We start from the raw sequence: 20,640 nt of genomic DNA, 5'->3' as shown, positions 1-20,640 counted from the left end.
AAGAAAGGGGGACACAGGAGAGAAAGTCAGAAGGTAAAACAGGTTAGAGTTTCGAACAAGTCCAAATTTGAAACAGGCCCTTGAGTCTGAGGTCCAAATGATTTTTTATTCAATGGACTGAATATTTGGCCATGAAACCCCAGATATTTGAACCTCCATCCAAAAGACTTTGTGTCTGTAATCATGAGCTTTTTCATGTGAGGTACCATCAAAAGTCTATGCCTTGATAAAAGGAAAGAAATCTGTAGATCCTCAGGGATCCCAGCCTCACCATTTTTTTTTTTTTTTTTTACCACTGCGTTACTCATATTTAACACAGAAAAAAAAAATCTGTCTGACCTGGCAAGGTAGAGATCAGCTCTAAAGACAAAAACACACCCGTGAGGGTCCAGGAGCCACAGAATTACTATTTCTTGATGTTGTTCTGTTAAGCAAAACCGAAAATCTCTTCCTTCTTTTTCCCAGGCTACTGACTTTTTCTTTTCCTGAATAAATTCGAAGAGAAGAAGCTGTTGGAATCTAAATCAACCAAAATTTTGTTCAGGGACTTTATAAACATTTGGGATTTTGCATAAGCTTATTGCCTAGGCCAAAGTAGCTTTTCTTGCTTTTGCTCGAACCAGGAGTTAGAAATCCCTTTTCTCTTCTGTTTTTCTGTGGCAGAAACTCTCAACACTCCCATTGGGGCAGTATGGTGGTGGGGGGTATGCTCCTGAAAGGGGTAAGCAAAGCCTTCAATCACAGTGGATTGTTTTCTGACAAGTATGTTCTCTTTTATTTTCGCAGAAAGTGTCTTTATAATGCTTATTTTTATTTTGCATCCCTTTTCTTTTCCTTTCTCCTTTTTGACTCTTTGTGCCACATGGAGCAAGTCTGCCTTCAGCCTCCTGGGCACACCATCACCTATTCACATTTGTGTTTTAAGTGTCATTGTTTGTAAGAGATGTGGTGGGATCAGAGGGTAAAATGACATTAGAAGGGGCTCTCTGATATGAGGGCCTGGAGAGAATTCATCATCATAATAGTTTCTTAGAATGTATCAGTATTCTTGTGTCCCACTTCTTCCCTATCCCCCAAGTGTGAAGGTTATCTTCTTTCTAGCTTTGATGTTCTTCAGGCTGTTTGGTCTTGCACTTCTGTCACTGTCCTGAAATATTTTTCTCCTTACGTAGAACTAAGTTCTTTTCTCACTCCACCCAGCCAGCAGTGACCTAAGTAATCTCACTTTGAAGTCTTGAGAGATTTGCACTTGGGCTGGCTGATGTTGAGCAGGGAGAGATTGTGGCCCCAACTGAACAAGTTTTGTCCTGGAGGCCATGGAAGAAAAAATCAAAGCAGGATTAATATTTTTAAGCCAAGCCATACTTAATTTTGTTAAATGTTTCATCCTTTTCCCATGTATACACCAAACCAATTACAGATTAAAAGCAAATGAATTGCACATTTTACCGGAGTTATCTTTGGCAAAGGAGGTGCCAGTGACCAGGAGTGCCAGGAGATGTGCAAGATTATCTCTCTGCCTTCTTTCTGCTTAAATATTTACCAGCATTGAAATATATACCAGCTAAATCTACCCAGGTGTTTTCTGTTCTTCAGTTCTTTCTTTCTTAAGGAGCACCTTTCCGTTTTTTCATCAAGCTGGATATTTCTGTGTCAGAACTAGCCACGCAAAGCTATTTAAATTTAAATTAATCCAAATTAAGTAAAATAGTACTTCAGTTTCTCAGGCGCACTAGCCACACATGAAGTGTGCAGCAGTTGCATGTGGCTCGTGTCTCCAGTATTGGATAGCTCAGATACAGAACAGCTCCATTGTTAGACAACACTACTAAAGATCTCAAATGGTAAAAAAAAAACCATAAGTTACTTGTGGTTGTGAGATACTGTCCTTTTGTGAGGCACACTGATTGCCTTTGCTTTGAGAAGAGTGAGGTGCTGTATGTCTATGATGATTTAGAGAGAATAAAGTGCTTTAAAAAGGAGATTTTGGGACTGGGCGCAGTGGCTCGCACCTGTAATACCAGCACTTTGGGAGGCCAAGTCAGGCAGATCACTTGAGCCCAGGTGTTTGAGACCAGCCTGGGCAACCTGGCGAAACCCCATCTCTATAAAAAATATAAAAATTAGCTGGGCATGGTGGCACGTGCCTGTAGTCCCAGCTACTCAGGAGGCTGAGAGGTGGAAGGATCACTTGAGCACGGGAGTTTGGGTTGTTTCGGATTTGTGAACCATGATCACGCCACTGTACTACAGCCTGGGCAACAGAGGGAGACCCTGTCTCAAAAAATTAAAGAAAATTTCCATTTAGTTGTGCAATGTCATGAGATCCTGGAAAGAGTAAAGCTAAACCCAGCACTCAAGAATGTCAGTCCTTAAGAGTGTCTCCGAGTATGACACATCAAGGGAGGCAGAACTTCAGAAATGATTATATCCAAAAGTTTAATAAGTCTTACCTTTTGGCCAGACCTTGGAAAATTAATGGGAATGTTGGTTGTCAGAACAAAAAGCTGAGTAATGACAATTAATTGTGTGCTCCAAAGGCCCTTCGGCTGTATATTGAGAGACGTGGAGTTAGGATGTGCTAATTGAAACATGCAAACATTGTCTTAACTCCTGTGGCCAGTTGTCCCAGAAGAAGTTGTGATGCCTGAGATTCCAAAGTGATAGTAATGTTTCCTCAGCTCTGCTGTTGGGCCTGAAGATTTAATTTTTTAACGTATTCCTATGTCCCTGGATGAAACCCTAGGCACCTAATCAATTTTAAAATTACTTTTCGATCATTTTCTTTTATTCATATTTAAGGAAATATTGAAAATACAAGAAAAGGGGGTTTAAAGGAATCTTGTCTACTTACAGTGTAACTTCTGTACTTTCTAAGGGCTAACTTTCTATAAATTTCTAGGCTGAAAGAGACACTGTTATTATAGTGGCAGATGAGGTACATCCTTCAGTTCTAAATTCTATACAGAATCAGCTTCTGCAAAGGTGAATGTGACCAGGTATTCTAAAATCTTATTTTTCAGTGTACCTAAGAATGAAGGAATATTGCTTTGCTTTTAGACATTAACTAAAACAAGGTTTGGTCCTATATTTTGGTACTAGATTTTCTTACTCTGAATTCTCAACTTTTTACCAATGCATTTAAATTTTCCATATTCCAATGAGCATGTACACGCACACACAACCATAGAAAGCTCCATGTATAGGGAGCTGACTTGTAGACGTGATGGAGAATAGAGATCATATTGGTGATGCTGTATCTTGGGAGGCAGTGTATTGTACAGATTTCCTGGGTGATGCACATTTGTCAATTACCTGAAAGCAAGAACAAGCATGAGATGCAAGAGATCGTCATCTTCAGTCCATTCCCCTTACCAGGTAGATGAGGAAACAGGTCAGGGAGGTTGAGTGGCTTGTCCAAATGCCACAGCTGTTCAGAGTCAGGGGCCCTATCTCTCCCGTTCTAGCCCCTTCCATTCAGTCAAACTGAGTTCTGCGAAGTTTTAAAAACTGTGCCTTAGGTCACTGCATCCCTAGCATATGCCTCTCAAGCCAGTGCCAGGCAAAGGTGATGTTTTAGAATCCGATTTGCCTTCCATTGGCATTACTTTGATATAAGAATTCAACATAAGCCTCTCTGTGGTCATTTCTGCTCTCTTGTGTGTAAATCTTTACCACTGTGAACTATTAACATAAAAAGGATGGATTGACTTCTGACTGTGAGAAATAAATCACCCCAACTTTTGACAGCAGAGTTAGAAAAAAAAGAAAAGATTAATTGGTTTTATTTAGTGGCTTATTGTTTATTGTGATAGCCATTAAAAATAGATAACCAGAGGCTAATAAATGTTAATGGTCCCTTCACTATTAGAAAAATCAATTGTCAGTGGATATAGCATATATTAATATATTATTTTGTTTATAATCTTCAATAACACTTAAGAAAATTCACCCCGAGAGAATTATTTTTTCAGGAACCCTTTAAGGTTAATGTTTACCACAAAGAACAGATTCGGCAGGAGGACATTTTCATCTACGTATAATTTTAATGGCTTTCAAAGGATTATTTTATAATTATAATAAAATGCATGTGTAATTTGGCAAGATTGATAAACTCCTTACCAAAGACTTTTTATATATTTCTTTGAAACTTGTTTGAGAGCAGTTAGATAGATTTCTAAATGTAAGTAATTAAAATTGTACAGTATTGAGTTATTGACCAATCCTTGGCTATTAATCAAGCTAAAAAAATTCTACAATCAGGGCTCAGTGTGCTGAAGCCTGGTAAAATAATAGTATTTGTGTTCAGTGAGGCAAGTAGCCACAATTAAGCAGTTCACTTGACAAATGAGAGGTTACACTTTATTTTGCACTTAATTGAATTGTTGTACATGCTCAGTCACCATTGTCTCCTGGCCTTTCATTTTGGTTTCTGGTCATTGGAGCTTATGCATTTGTTAAAGGTTGAGCACTCAAGTCTGCTTTCACCATTGGTTTCTAAATGCAGCCAGAAATGTCTGACTCATAAGCCAGGGCTTAGTGAATGCTGTTAATATCCCTCATGACAGATTATTAATTATCTGAGCAAAAATTTTGATAAACAAATTAGAATCCTGTCAAAGAATGATATGAAATAGCTTCGAATAGGGAAAACTCCCTGGGTTTTATATCACTCACCAGATTCTGCTTAAGTAAGCAGAAGAACTTCTGTAGAGAAGACAGAATTTTAATCTATTTTATGAAAACCAAAAATTGATTTACTTCTCGTGAGCTGGGAAGAATGTGCTCTGATAATCTTGCTAATTATCAGGTATTTGTCACCACTTCCTTCCATTTGGTTTTGCATCAGAGTCATCCTTCTGCAAGCATAGTGACATCCCGTCATTTCTGTGCTGCTATAAATCATGCCTTGCTGCCAGATTCAACTGGGGAGGTGATGTTCAAAAGAAAGATCTGATGGACAAATATTTGGAGGAGGGAATAGTAGGTAGAAGTCAGGATATCTTTGACAAAGAGACACATCTGGATGTACATCTGTGTTCATCTGTGCAATACCAGTGATTATGCTATAAGTCCACCACAGTTTAATATCCGTTAAAACACACATGTAACTTGCTGGCTTGCCTGTGTGTTTACCTGGTACTTAGGATAAGGTCCAAACATCCTAGAATGGCCTTAGTGTCAAGAGCTTATGTCCTGGGAGGACAGTTTATCCTCAGTTTTCTGAACTGACAGAGATGATAGCAACTGCCTTCTCTGTCCCAGGGGATTATCGTAAAGATTAAACTGGATAACTGATTTTAAAGCGCTTTGAAAAGATAAAAGTGCCATGGAAGCATAAGAGACAATTATATATTTTCTCTTGTAACAGTCTGCTTAATGAAGTCTGTACTTTCACTACTTACAAAAGTACCCTAACATTTGCCTGGGGGAAGATAAAAATAAGAAAGTAGGAGTTTCCAAAATGGTATGATTAGAACCGGAAAGGGATATTCATTCGGGAATTGATGTGTCTCAGCAGCTCTGTGAATTTTGTTCGTATGGCAACAAGTAAAGTAGTGGGAATCCAGTGGCCAAAGCTCTATGCCCTGTCTTAAGAAAATGGCACCAATAAGTTTTGGCCCCTTGTCATATGATTCTGACTTCCACTGACCAACGCAAAAAATAATGACCAGGCAGTCTATTTATTTGTTTCAGACCCTACCAATGCGGCCACTGCTCCCAGTCCTTTTCCCAGCCTTCAGAACTGAGGAACCACGTGGTCACTCACTCTAGTGACCGGCCTTTCAAGTGTGGCTACTGTGGTCGTGCCTTTGCCGGGGCCACCACCCTCAACAACCACATCCGAACCCACACTGGAGAAAAGCCCTTCAAGTAAGTAGCGGCTAGCCCTCCACCCTCTCTTTCTCGTAGCCTTTCCCAAGAGACAGCAGATGCATCAGCACAGTCCTGCCCAGCTTAGCCAGCTGGCAAAGGCTACTTGGAAGGCCAGTGTCCAGGCTGCAAACGAATCTCTCCTTGTTTCGTGGCTGACATTTGAAAAATGAAGTCAGGAAACCTATGCACTGGTCCTGGCTCAAGTTGCCAACCTTGGTCATGAGACAAATCTTCTGGATCTATTTTCTCATCGCTAAAATAAAGAGGTAGGAGTAAATAATTTTAAGATTTTTTTCAGTCTCTGATGATCTGTGCTTCTGGAATTTTATCTAGGAGCCACACAGAGCTCCTGTGGCCATCAGCAAGCCTTATGATCATCAGAAAGGTGACCACAAGTTTAGAACATCAGAATAATCCCCTCTTGGAGAACTTGAACCCTTCAGGATTCTGATGAAAAATATCCTCCTCTTTCCTATGTGTTAAAGAATTTGAACCTATTATAGCAGCCAACTTGTGACTTTTCAGTGTATACTTTGGACTTTAGAATTACCATGTTGGTGAAAAAAGAAAAACAAAACAAAACCCAGAGTACATTGACTTTTTGAGGATTCAGGGAACGTGGAAAGAGATGGAATTGAATTCTAAGGGCTTTGGCAAGATAATAGCATCTGAGCAAGTGAGTGTGTTTCTACACATGGCACACTTATCCAAATGGTGGACATCTGAATCCATGCAACATGGTCTGTTCATTCACTTATTCACTCACTCATTCATTCATTTACTCATTCAGTTATGTATGTGTTCATTCATTCAGCTGGTATTTACCAAGTACGTACTTTTTTGCTAGGCACCCTGGTAGGTACAAGAGATACAAAGGTGAATGACATTTAGCTGTTCCTCCTTTTCTCCATCTTTGAAAACCTCATAGTCTAAGGGGAATCCCAATTAGTAAATGTATTTTTGGGTGAAAAGTACAACAGTAAGACATGTATGTATGATGTTTCACAGTAGCACAGAAATGGAGTAATCAACGCTATCTGGTGGAAATGATGTTTCAGATATGTTATGAAGGATAAGTAGGAGCTTTCTAGACATACGGGGCATGGGGGAAGGTATTTCTGGCCGTCCAAACAGCAGGTGGAAAGGCCTGAGAGTGTGAGTCAGCATGCATGGTTGATTAGTGTTCTCAGAGCAGGTTTTACGGTCTGTGTGATGAACTCTTTTCAGTTCAACCCTCTTACAGCTCTCTTCACTCATTTGCTATACTGGCTTTTTCTGTTTGAGAAGGAGAATTAAAAGAGCCTAGAGTTACCCCCTTATGTACCTTCTGTAGGACAAGATCAAGCAAGAGAGGAAATGATTCAGGCAGTAGGAGACTAATCCCCTTGCTCAGTCTCAGCCAAGAAGTCTTCCCAGAGCCTCATTACCCAGGATTTTCCATCCAGACCTGCTGTCGTGGCGCACTTTGTGCTCAGCCTGAGGCCAGGCTCAGCTCGGGAAACAGAGTCCTGTGGTCTGGGTCCTGCCTTCCTCTCTGTCTGCCAATGAAGGGAGAAGTTCATAAAAGATAGTCATTGTTCCTCTTCTCCTCAATAGTTACTTTATTCAGCATTCTTAACTATTCTCCAACATAGTTTAATTTATGGTATTAGTAATCAAAATAGTGATAATTTTTGTTGCGGTACATAGGCACAGCTTGTTCACTGCATAAGAGCATCTGGCTAAGGGGGCAGGATGGGGCCTAAAATCCAGTCAGCACTATGCCGACCATGCTGTGCCCCCTGAGGCTGCAATAGCCCAAAGAGGGCATGTTTTTCTAATCCACCCTAAGGAGCTGCATGAGCTACCACAGTCCTAGGAGTTCCTTATCACCAGTGCTTGTATCCTGCCTGGTGGACTTTGTCATTGCCCTCAGGCGTGAGCCCTGCAGGGTTGCTAGATTCTGGCTTCACCACTGCTCTGGAGGAGGGCGTTGACAATGAGTGGCACATTGCCTATGCCTTTGAGCAAGAGAGCTTTTCAAAAGCAGAGATACAGGAGGGTTCAGGATCCTTCTGGCCCCTTATATTAGAAAGGGCAGCCAGACAAATACAGTGCCAGGAATCAGATTGATTTTTATCTTGTTGCTGTGTAAATAGATTTCAGTAATTAATTGAAGAGGTTTCAGGGTCAAAATGGGAAATAGATTTCTATTAATGTTAAGGTGTTACTTATGTGTAACCTTGTTGACTCCACTCAATTTTTTTCCTTTAACATCTGTTTTTGTCATGTTTCCAATAGAGTTGCCATTTTAACTTAATTTTAATTTATCAGATTAATATTTGAAGGGCTTTGATGATTGTATTTTTCCCTTTCCAAAAATATTTGTTTTGATCATACCTACTTTCATCTGGAAAAAAAATGAAACAACCAAAGTTGTTGGCTTAAATTCTGTGTATATGTTTTAGTTCTTTCTGTTCCTACTTTTATCTAGACAGCCACATGCTGTAGTTTTTTTTTTTTAATTTATCAAATAGATATTCCCAGGGGAGAGCTGAGTGTATGCTTATTTTGAAAGTGCAAGATTTAAACATCTTCTAGGAAATGGAAAGTTAAATCCTTTAGTATATACAACCAGGTCTTTCAGAATTGATCTATCCCAAGGGAATTTTGGGAATCTTCCAACCATAGCTCATGGATATTCATCCCATGGACATTTGTAAATATTATGAAGATATCCTTTTACAAGCTTATAAAACAAACATTTTTAAAAACCTTTTTTTTTGCAGATTAGTCAATAAAATGGGTTTCTCTACAACAGTTAATTTTACTACTTCAACTAATGGGTATTGGCTTACACAGTGTTACAGAGAAGGAGAAGAATCTTGTAAAGGCACATAGCCCCCAACTGTATGTCTTGGGGAGTTTCCAAATAGATGCCCCGGATCACTCAGTCCCCAAATTGTCCCACCCACCCAGGGCTCAGGAGGCTTTTACAGAATTCTCAGGGTTGAGCTGAGATTAAGCTTGCCATGTCAGAGAAAGCCTTTTCCAACTTCTAAAATCTTCTGCTGAGAAGTGGTTTTTGAAGGCATATCAAGATTACTGCCATGCAAAGAAGGCTGCAGAAGATTTGGCATGAAGAGATCAGAGTTTCAATCCAGGCTTTGCCTCATATCTGATTGGCTGAAATTCCACTGAAAGAATCCATCTCCCAAGTTCTAGGTAGATAATGGGCCTGTCAGCAGCTACCCTAGGCTGTAGACTTAGGATTTCTAAGATAAAGGAGTATGTACGAAAAATAAAAATCGGAGGATCACATTGAAGGTCTTGGCTTTAAATTTGCTCTATGATACTGGAAGTCATGGAAAACAAGGAGCAAAAGCAAGATATCACTTAACAGCAATGGCCAAGCATTTTATTGCAGGCAAGCAGGAAGGAAGGAAATAAAGAAGTTAGTTGGCAGTCTAAAAATTATTCTATGCAGCAAGGACTCCTTCCTCCTTCTTACTAAACAGAGTGTCTCGATATTTCAGTGGGCTGCTTTGCTCTGCCTGAGAAGATCTGTGTGAGCTGCCCGAAGCCTGGCTTTCTGAACCTGGGAAACTGAGAACAGACCAGAATTTTCCTTAGGAGGGGTTTTTCATTATTGTGAGAAGCAGGGAGAATCATTCATCACTATGTTCTTGCATCAGGAAAATGGAGTTTGGCTCAGTATGAAAAAAATCAAAGGAAATTCCAAAGGACATCTAATATTTGAACAAGATCTAGGCAAAATTAAAGCAAATCCAAGAAGAAAATCAGTAAATATGCATTGAACACATCATACATACAAAGCCCTGTGCAATTTGGTTCAATTCAAAAAGTATTTTGTGGCATATCATAGAGGCACAGAAAGCTTGTTGCAGGTTTTCTGTGGTAACAGAACTTGACATCGCTTTGTTAAGCTCCTTGTACATATAATCCAGTCAACCATCATAGTAAGTAAAGAATGATCTCAAACTTTAGAGGTAATTAAGTCTAATTAAGATGTTCACAATGGTATAATACTTGGTAGACTTTCCACTTCATTGTTCCTGAGATACTCCCGTCAAGGCTGTGGCATCAGCACCTATGCTAAGGGAAGGCACAACGAAGCCCCTGAGTGCAAGGGCACTTTTCCCTCCTGACCCATTACCCGCATCTTTTCTTCCTTCTTATTCTGTTACACTGCACGAAGTCAAGGCTTAGAGATGCCCCTGCTAGTCAGTCATCAGGGATTGTAATTCAGGGTTAGTTTAGATGCCAACCAAGTGAAGTCTGGCTCTGACTTCTGTTGAGTCAGTTCTGTTGAGATGAGTTTCATTAAAGTATGAAAATATTTTGTGGAAGAGATTTCTCTAAAATGTAAGATAATGAACATAAAACTGAAGTCCTTCTCTTATTTTAAAAAAGTATTTTTATATCTAGCTCTTACTTCCTCAAATATGTAAATTGCATTCTTGTCATTCTCAAACAACATAGATACTATTTCTAGTAGCCTTCTTTCCTCAAGAAGGAGAACTCCCTGAGAAAAGATTCTAAATTAAGGTAATTTCTACACGTCTGCTTGTATTTTTACTCACACTTGGTGTGCAGATGGCTCTAGAAATGATTTTTCTGGAATACTCTTCTTATGCACCCTATATATTGGACAAATTTTCTGACTATTACAACAAATTGTTCCATGTGTGTAAATATCTGCAGTGCATTTAGGCAAACACTTGAGAAAAATGTGTTTTTCTCTTAATGTCTCCATCCAATCTGGATGTTAAAATATTACGTATAGACATACACTTTTGCCTTATATGAAGCACTAAACTGCCAACTCGTGTATTCCTCATATTCTAATACACAAGATTAAAAATGCAAAACCATGACCCAGGCACATTTTTATTCCTCACAATTGTTCAAGCTATTCTACTGTCTTTGAAATTGATTCTAGAGCTTCAAGATAAAAAAAAGGAATATAATAATTTGAAAGTTTGTCAAGCAGTGAAAGGTAGTATATTTTGACACACTAATCCAGTAACTAATCAGTTTTCTAATAAACAATCAGCAGTTCGCTAACGTGTCATCGGCACTCCGGGAGCTCTGGAGAGGGGATGAGCTGCCCACGGACGTTAATGAATACACCAAAAATCATTAGGTGATCAATACTTCTGAGTTATTTTCATTGAGCTGATAGGTCTGATACATTAAAGCTGACATTATACATTTGTCAAGATCACAGTGCAGTTTTTAACAGTGGAACAGGCTGCTAAAAATATTCCCCGAAAGACAATCAAAGAAACACAACTTCTTCCCCCTGACACACTCCGCTGGTGCAGGAGCCCTGAAAAATCCAAAGGCGAAGTGAAGCTCCTGCCTCCCAATGTTCAAATACATGCATTCCCAGAGTGGATGGATGTGTTCTACTTTATAGGTACTTATTTCCAAGACAGGGCACTTAATATAATTTACTGAAGAGGAGAAAGAGTGGAATGCCTAACAGATAACAGGGCTTGTGGCTTTCTTGTCTGTGATAAGGCAGGGAGACTATGTCATGGTGGCTTTCGCCACAGCTTTCATAGCGCAGGGGCTCACAAACTGGAGGTTGCATTATTTAAAAGTGGGACAATTGTCTGTAGCTCTTCTTGAATATCTTTTTCTTCGAAGGTTTGAGGAAAGGGCATTGGGGTGGCTGAGGTGGCCTCTGAGCTGTATTAGATGCTGGGCCAGTGCTCTAGGCAGCCCAGGTAAGTAAGGTGGTGATGAAGAAGTCGCTGTCTGTGCCCAGCCAGCTGCCACAGTTCATCTGTGGGTGTGTGTATTTACACACACAATCACAATCGGCCAGGGACATCATCCACAGAAAAACAACAGGCTCCCACTAGATTTTGAGTGTGTGTTCTGCTTTTTGTAGATTGAGTAGCCACCAAGCTAGTAAGTGAAGGTTGTTTGGAAGATATGGACATGGGAGATAGCGAGGAACTCAAGGTCTCTAGATTACAGTCTTTTTTTGTTGTTGTTTCTCATTTAAGTTAAAAAGAAGAGATAAATCTTGAAGTGTGACATTTTCTCCTCATCAGACACACTGCCCTTAATTCTAGCCCATATGTACATCCTTTCCACTGTGCCACTGCAAATTCTAGTTTTATAAATTATTTTAACCCTAAGTTTGGTTGGGCTGTGACACTGTAACCAGCTTTTGCGAAAAAGCAGCGACCACGCCTACTGCCCCTCACAGTCACTGCAATCTAACGTATTGCTTCCTCTGGTTTCCAAATTCCAAGATGTGCACTCTTTGGCTGCTGTTCTGAAGGGAGTAGAATTCCCAATTGTAAATTAGCAGTAGGTGAAATTCTGTTTGTCATCTATTTCTCTTTGGGGTTACAGAGCAGAAAACTGCAGGCAAGCTGCTGCTTTGATGGCTCACTCCTAAAAATCTCTTTTTGTTCTTTATCTATTCGAACTGACAGTGATCAGAGCTGCAGCAGGACAGGGCTCTCTGGAGAAATCACCTTCCCCCTGCCTATTGACAGATCCCTCTGTTCTGCATCAGACGGGCTTTGTCCCATCACAGGCATCCAGGCCTTGGAAGGAGCCACCAATTAAACCTCTTGAGCTGGTAAAATCTGAAGCTACTTTGGAGTGTCTGTTCTGATTAGGCAGGATGAGAGGAAGCCCATCACCCTGCAGGCCCCGCTCCCTGGTCTCAATTTTCTCTCTTGCCTCCACCAGGTGCGAGAGGTGTGAGAGGAGCTTCACGCAGGCCACCCAGCTGAGCCGACACCAGCGGATGCCCAATGAGTGCAAGCCAATAACCGAGAGCCCAGAATCAATCGAAGTGGATTAACTGATTGACTGGTTGGAATTAAACTGCAAGGAAAGTCATGATTAAATGTCACGGACACTTAAGCAAAACCAAAGATTTCCTCTGAGCAACTTTCAATCAGTCCCAGAAAACCAAAAGCAGTAATAAAATAAGTAAGATGTTAAGAGATATTGATCCTGGCATGGAAGTCAGACCAGGAAAGAGATTATTTATTTATGACTTAGGGATGAGACTTACTTCAGTGGACAACTAACCTGGGATGGTTAACATTTCCATTCCCACCATGTATTTTGCTTTGTTTCTAAAAAGCTTTTTAAAAACTGTTATTTAATACCAAAGGGAGGAATCGTATGGGTTCTTCTGCCCACCATTGTGACTAAGAATGCACAGGGACTTGGTTCTCGTTGCACCTTTTTTTAGTAACATGTTTCATGGGGACCCACTGTACAGCCCTTCATTCTGCTGTGTCCGTTTGGCCTGGCCTGACACTGGCTGCCCCAGCGGGGACCACGGAAGCAGAGCGAGAGCCTTCGCTGAGTCAGTGCTACCTTCAGCCCCAGACGCATCCCATTTCTATGTCTTCCATGCTCACTGCTCATGCACTTTTTACACGGTTTCTTCCAAACAGCCTGGTCTTGATGCAGGAGAGTCTGGAAAAGGAAGAAAATGGTTTCAGTTTCAAAATTCAAAGGAAAAAGTTGAGGACTTATTTTGTCCTGTCAAGATTGCAAGAACATGTAAAATGTACGGAGCTTCATAATACGTTATATTGTTCTGAAGCAGCTCATTGAGAAACGTTTGTTTTCAATAACATTTTAGCTTAAAAAAAAGAAAATGAAAATAAAGTTCTTTGGTCTAAGGCTGAAGACAAGGTGTTAGGCTTCATGTAATTTTTTTAGTTGTTTCAGTGAAAGTGTTGAACATGTGAACAAAAATAGTGCCAAACCCCATCGTCAAGGCCCTTTTAGCAATTTTATCTTTCTTCCTCTTACAGATGAACCCCAGGAGCCCCCTTTCCTCTCTCCTGAGTGTGGGAGGAGCATGTCTACAAATACAGGTGAAAATAGCCCAGACAAAGAGACTTTGAGAGGAGGAACCATGGAGAAGGTTGTGGTTAGAACAGATAGCCCAGGAGCAGCTAATTTTATCAATAGAATTACTTTTTCTTTTCTTGAGATTGATTAATTGAAAGAGAAGGAATTCTCCACACAATTTCACTATTCTTTGAGTGCTTAGAATGTGAGTTTAATTTCAGCTAGCCTGTTGGTGGTTCAACAGTGGTGCTCAATGAAATTGGGTCACATTTAATGAAATGATCTAGTGTTGGGAAGAACTGATAGCTCCCAGCAGCATCTCAGAGACTGTCTACCTCGATGGCCAGTTTAGATAAAAACTGTTCAGTTTTATCTAGAGTGTTTAATAACAACAATTTCTGTTTGTAAATTTCACCATCACCTGATATCAGGACACAGTCTTTTAAGGAACTCCTTGTCTTTGAGCTTTCCCATTGTCTTCCCTCAATAAAAATGAGACACATAACTGAACTCACTACTAAAAGGCAAGGATACTGTGTGGTTTAGTTTAATCTATTATTATGTATCTGGCTCTCGGAAAATCTGTCTTCCCTTTTAATTTTGCTTCTCTATTCCTTAGCACCCCAGCTACCACATTTTAAATGGAATTCAACAGGGTCTAATTAATAAGTGTTTATAGTTATTATTTATATGTGTATATATACATATATACACATAATAATAATCTCTAGAACCCTGGGCCATAAAGAGGAATATGGCTAATTCTGACCTCTGTTGCCCAGTAGCAAGCCATTCACCTAGAATTTTCTTCCAGTTCTTATTGTCTCCTAGTCATGGAAGTAGTAAGATATCTATGCTGCTGTGTAACAGTAGCTGATTGAAACTATTCTCTCTGGTAGTTAGGAATGTGTTCTGATTTTACAATTCCCTGCCCTAAGTGATGGACACGTTTGCAAACAATGTGCGTCATTGGGAAGGTGAATGAAATGTAGCCATATTAACCTGAAACCTGCAAGAAAAGGACAGATCAGCTTCACAGATGAGTAAGCTGTTCCATTTGTTAAGGTTGAAATATTTACTCAAACTTTTTGAAAACAACAGTAGGGAATCACCTGTATGTTTCTAATATATTTTTTTTCATTTGAAAAATCAGCTCAGCCATTTGCCACATTTCACAGTGGAACACCATGTACCTACTCAGTTCTCATGAGCTTCAGAACATGGGAGAATGAGAAGGCTTCCCTCCTCCCTTGATATCTGGCATGGGAAGGTTTTCCTTAACAGTGATCTCTCTGCCACCCTGATGGCTTTGCTAGCTGATCCCAAACTTCCACTGAATGTGGCAGTAACCTCTACTCCAAAACACTCTTCTAGTGTTCTGCTCCATTTAAATCTATTTTTATCCTCTGTTATTAAGAGAAATTGTTGGCATATATATTCCACCAAATTTGGTCAGAAAATATTTTCTGCTTAACAAATAGAAAATTGGATACTCTAATTTTCCAGGCATGTGGGCACATTCACAATTTTTACATTGCTGTCCTATTGCCAGCTTCTAGCAGACCAGCCTAGGCTGTCTGTCCACAAAGACAGGCTTACACCTGGACATTGACTTGGAACCCTGAAGCAGGTACCGAGATCATTTGGGTCCAAAATGATTTTAATCTAAGTGTATGCTGGGGAGGAGGTTTCTCTTTGAAACTTCCTAACAATTGCTTTAGCCTTTTCTATTTAAAGTGGACATACAGTCCCCTGGGATACAGCAAATGGGTGGTAGAAATTGCAGTCATAAAGATTTGCCAGTTTTTCTTATTAGTAACTCCCTAATTAGTAGTGCTATAAAGAGAGTAAACGCTCTGAATCGCTGGGGAAAGGATATTTAACATAAGAAAGGTAGTCTGTCAGAGCTGAATCAGGGTTTGGCTCTTGAAGCAATCCTTCTTTACTCTTTTCTGTCAATGAGGACAGAATAATAATTTTTTCAGAATAAGACTTTTCATCCTAGCATATGCTCCTTTATTTAGCAAAGAGTCTAAGATGAAAGGTAATGCCAGGGAAAAGTCAGGGTGCAATAGGATGAGAGATGGAGCTGCAGACCTTTGCATTTCTAGAAAAATCTCAATATCCAAAGGCAAAGTTGTATTTTCCCCAGGATATGTGCATACATTTTTCATAGATAAGCTTTTCATTTTTGTTTTGTTTTTATCTTTAAAAATGACTTTTTTGGTGGAGATATACTTCTAAAAAGTTATTATGTGGCTAATTAAAGCTATAAAACTTAATCTTGTATAATTTATATAATTTGATTCAGTTGGTACATTTTTTATTGTGTTCATTTAAATGTAGCCTTCTTGGGAAACTATGTATAACAGAAAAAGATCATGACATCATTGTGTCCTCATAGGGCTCATAATTGAATTTTACCTTGTAAAAACTTCATTCTGGTCCAGGTATGCAAAGATTTATATGAACATTTAGCAATTCATCAATTTTTAAATCAAATGCTCATAGTTTCATTCATTTATTCAACAAGTATTTATTGAACTCTTATTTTATATAAAGACCCCATTTTATGTGTTCACCATAAGCAGCATTATTTAAGTGACTATTCATGATAAAATAATATTCTCTTCCTAAGTGGCTGCTAGTAACATGGGTATTTTAGTACTTTAGACCATTGTCTCAGTGAAGTTAAAAGTGTTGCTCCGACTGGGAAAATCTGAGAGAGGTAAATTCATCTGGGGACAAGAAAATAGCATACTGCAAAGCAAGTTAAGATGCACAACTTGGTTGTCTTTGCTTAACTCACTGCACTATTGGTTGTTAGCAGCAGTATCAAGAGACCAGGATTAGGGCCTGGGTCTTGGGTTTTTATGACCCCCCTTTCAATGATAAGGCAACAAGTGGGGTACAAGGCTGGAGTTGCTCAGGGAAGGAGATCTACGACCCTGAATGGGTCAGAGTTGCCTCATTAGTGATAAGCGTTGGCAGTGTAGTCCCTTTCCCCAGTGTGCAGAAGTAACATTATTTGTTTTGCACTAATTTAAAATATAAAATGCAAGTATCTATTGAGTTGTTTAAAATGGGAAACATGGCACATCTCACAAAGAGGGCATTTCCAGAACAGCAGGGTTAATGGGTCACTCTGAGTGTACCCAGCAGCCTGCGTTTAGGAGCAAATTCATTGCTCTCATATTAAGGCTATGCATGCCTACAGAAACCAGGCCAGGAATAAGAAATAAAGTAAATAATCACATTTCCTGAAATGTTTATCTTTTTCTTCCTTGACATGAATTTAATTTTTATTTCCCAGAGCCTTTACTAGATCCTGACATCAAATTTTAAAAGATACTGAGATAGATGCTTCTTTAAATGATAACTGTAAGTTCCAGAAATGTCATTTGCTTGTCAGGATCCTTTTAAGGTGAAGAGCTTTGGAAAATTTTATGCGCTGACTAGATACCTGGGTGATTATCAACCCAGAGTTTAAGGTTCTCCCCTCACTAACGTTTATCTGAACTACCACGAAACAACAATGCAGGGTACTAGGAAGGCACCTATTTCAGCCCTCCCCAAGATTACATTCTACAAACCCAAAGATCAGATGTCAGTTACAACTGGCCAGATGGAGCCAAACTGAAAAGAATATTGCTTTATCTGTGGAAGCCTTGCCACAGATGTTTAACCTGTAGTCCATGGCTGTAGTCCCTGGCTGTGTTTGACATTTAAAATATTTATTTAGTTTCTTCCTTTAAATAATAAATGCCAGATGTTTCATCAGACCAATATGTAAAACAATAACAAAAAATATGTCAGAAAACAGGTCAAAGTCCTGAAACATTTGAATTGTCTTTCCTATAGACTGAATATGCTACCACTGCACTTAGAAAGAATCTATGGAGGAACTTTTAATGGAAAAATAAGGACATTTTGTGCTTATTCCCACAGATGTTGATGGGAATGATGATAATGATTATAAATTATGTTGTGCGATTGCTGTCATGCCTTGTTCTAATGCTTAATGTGGATTATCTCTTTTAATCCTTAGTAACTCTGTAACAAAGATACTATCATTATCCCCTTCTCATATATGCTTAACAGTTTTAGCTTTGTAGCTTCTTTAGTTTTTTTCCTCCTTCAAAGCCATAAACAGGCAATTGTTAAAAGAGGAAAATACTTCTCTATGTAAAGCTTTTTATTGAGAACAAGAGATTTTAAAAATTAATAAACACAAGCATAATTTATTTATAAAATGTGTTTGTGGAAATAATACTGAAATGCTATTAAAACATGTATCATGATAGTTGCTGATTTTGTCATGGCCAAATCTCGTTGCTGGACAGAATTTCAACTATTCCATTGCTGTGAGGCATTATTTTTGTTTTTCTAAGCAGGAAACTAAAATTCCACATTGAAAGAAAAAAAAAATAACCCTCTCAAGTGTGATATACATTAGGAAAAATGGCAACAGGCAGGAAGGGCAGGTTGTGTTGGAGAGTGGCCAGAAGAGAATGAGGCTCTAACGCTATTGACAGGTAAAAACACATCCTCAACGGGGCTAAGTGAAATCTCATTTTCTTTCTTTGTTCTGACTGAATGCTAGGTGAGTTACTTTTCAGGCATCAATGGAGTCATTTTGCAGTTGTGTGCATTAAGAATATGGGCTTATCTGGTTAGCCTGTTGGTTTAAAGCAGTGAAGCAGGAAGACTGGAGTCATTATGGGTTTGGTTTGTCAAAGGCACAAATAATGTAGTTACATACATGAGGTACTCAAGGAACCAGTTCAAGTTCTGGGGCACAATCTAGATGAAACTGTGAGGTTTGTTCAAAAAGTAAGTATACAAAATTTCATCATGAACTGGCTTTATTACAAGGCAACTCTTTACCGTGGTATATCGAAACCACAATGTATACTACTTTCCTCCAGATTCTGATTCTAATAGACACATTTGTTTGTTGAAATGATAAATATATTTTCCTTGTCAAACATGATGGCCTCCTGGTTGATATTTCCCGTTTCCTGCCTTGAAAAGCATCCTTGTTGGTGCCTTTCTCCCACTTTGGCACATCACTCCCAACTGAAAACAGTCTAGATATAAACTTTAACAAGTTGGAGATCTATTTCTACAGCACAACTCTTTCATGTTTAAAAACAATTATGCCATATCAGGTGATTGCCACATGTTGGGGAAAGCAGCCATCTTAGAGCAAAAGTCTGCCAACCCCCAGTCCCTGCTGATCCACATGTGGGCATTGTCTAATGTTAACAAAATCAGCCCTTGTAGACTCACTTTCTCCGAACAATCTAGTACACCTCTCTAGTTTCTCCCAACCTGGAGAAAATGTAGTAGCAAAAGCCAGAGGCAAAATTACTCTCCTTAACAGTTCTAAGTATTTCATGAAATAGCCTTCCCCCAGTTCAAATGCAGAGGCTAAGGTGATGACTAACGTGTTAAGGAAAACTTTGGCTCAGATCAGCAAAATCATTTTGGAAACTTAATGTCCCAAGTTAATTATTTTTTTTATATCAAGGGGAAGACATCCAGTTCTGTAGGATGCTAATAGAAGTGTGATATTTAGATGCTATTAGGACATTGTATAAATTTCTTTAATGTGGTTATTTTCAGTTTAGGACTGTAAATGTTCCCTACTGGAATAGAAATATGTCTCTCTCCAACTTTCCACCAAATAAAATGGTTAGAGTGAATGCCCAGTTTCACATCTGCCTTTTGGAGTTTGGAAAGCTTAAACAAGTCAGTTAAGAGAATGAGAAGAATCTCACTGTGGGTGATAAGGAGGGTGTAGTTTGCTGTAAGGGCCTGATATGACAAGAATGATTATCCCACAGTAAGAATGGGTAAAACTTAAGAAAGTTTTCTAACTTTATTACACTCCATTATTTAATGAAAAAAAGCTGCAAAGGACCAATGAGATCATGCATGCTGCTGTATTCTTGTGATAGAATCTACCAGGATGAAGTTGTATCTAAATGAAAAAACAGGTACACATTTAGAGATCATTGACCAAGAAATGTAAATATATTTGATTAATAAAACATTTTTATGATGACTTGATCTTCCCTTGGATTCTGTCTTTTCCAGTCCCACAGTCATTTTTCAAGCACCATCTGTTGGATTCTAGTGTGCAGCTTAGGTAGTAGGCAGTCAACAAACTCTTGTTGGGGAAGTATAAGCTAGAAAATACACCTAGCAAGCAGGAAGGTTGTTTTAAAATTCAGCTCTGAGGTTTATTCGGATACATTTGAGATTACTGTTTTCCTTATTCATGTGCTCACTTGCTCATTTGCCCAACCAAGTCAGGTGCACAGCTTTCTTAAGGAAACTGTGCACAGAGACCCAGCCACAAATCTGTGGCAGGCTGGATTTGATATTTGACCTCTAACCCCATAAGCCTTGGAGCAGAGCAGAAAGCACTTGCCCAGAGAGTGGCCTGGGGCTGTGACTCTTCTGAATGTATGTGATTAGGAGGCTCTCAGAAAGAAAGCCAAAGTCAGCTGTTTGTCTCTTGTTCTGTTGGAAAATAAAATTTCACTTAGAAAAAATATGTGAGCGTCTAGGAATAGCAAGAAGGACACTGATGCTGGAGTGGATTGAAAGAGGTGGAAATTGCAGGAGGTAAAGTCAAAGAGACAAAGTGGGCTGGACCATATAGAGCCTTGAAGACCATTGTGAGAACTTGGCATTTCCTCTGAGTGAGGTAGGAAAATCTCATTTTGAGCAGAGGCAGGGTATCTGACCTAAAGTGATAATTTTTGCTTCTCTGTTGAGAATAGATTGTGGGAGAACACAGACTGAAGACAGGAGATGGTTAGGAGGAGATTTCAACGCAGCTGAGAGATAGATGATGGTACCTTCCTCTAGGGCAGTAATGGTGAAGGTGGCAGGAAGTAGTTA

General features: G+C 39.3%; 1 protein-coding gene across 1 annotated transcript in view; it reads left to right on the top strand.

Moving 5' to 3' along the window:
• PRDM6 (PR/SET domain 6) overlaps nt 1–19,800 on the top strand; it is a 105,743-nt gene extending 85,943 nt beyond the window's left edge. Inside the window, exons 7-8 of the mRNA XM_032155899.2 lie at nt 5,698–5,874; nt 12,598–19,800. Coding sequence (XP_032011790.1) covers nt 5,698–5,874; nt 12,598–12,712 — 292 coding nt within the window. The 3' untranslated portion in view covers nt 12,713–19,800. The remainder of the gene's footprint in view (nt 1–5,697; nt 5,875–12,597) is intronic.
• The last annotated feature ends 840 nt before the right edge of the window (nt 19,801–20,640 follow it).

Source organism: Hylobates moloch, unplaced genomic scaffold (assembly GCF_009828535.3).
Source record: "Hylobates moloch isolate HMO894 unplaced genomic scaffold, HMol_V3 SCAFFOLD_6, whole genome shotgun sequence".
Lineage (NCBI taxonomy): Eukaryota > Metazoa > Chordata > Mammalia > Primates > Hylobatidae > Hylobates > Hylobates moloch.
The sequence above is the reverse complement of the archived record's forward strand: the minus strand, read 5'-3'. Positions and strand labels throughout refer to the sequence as shown.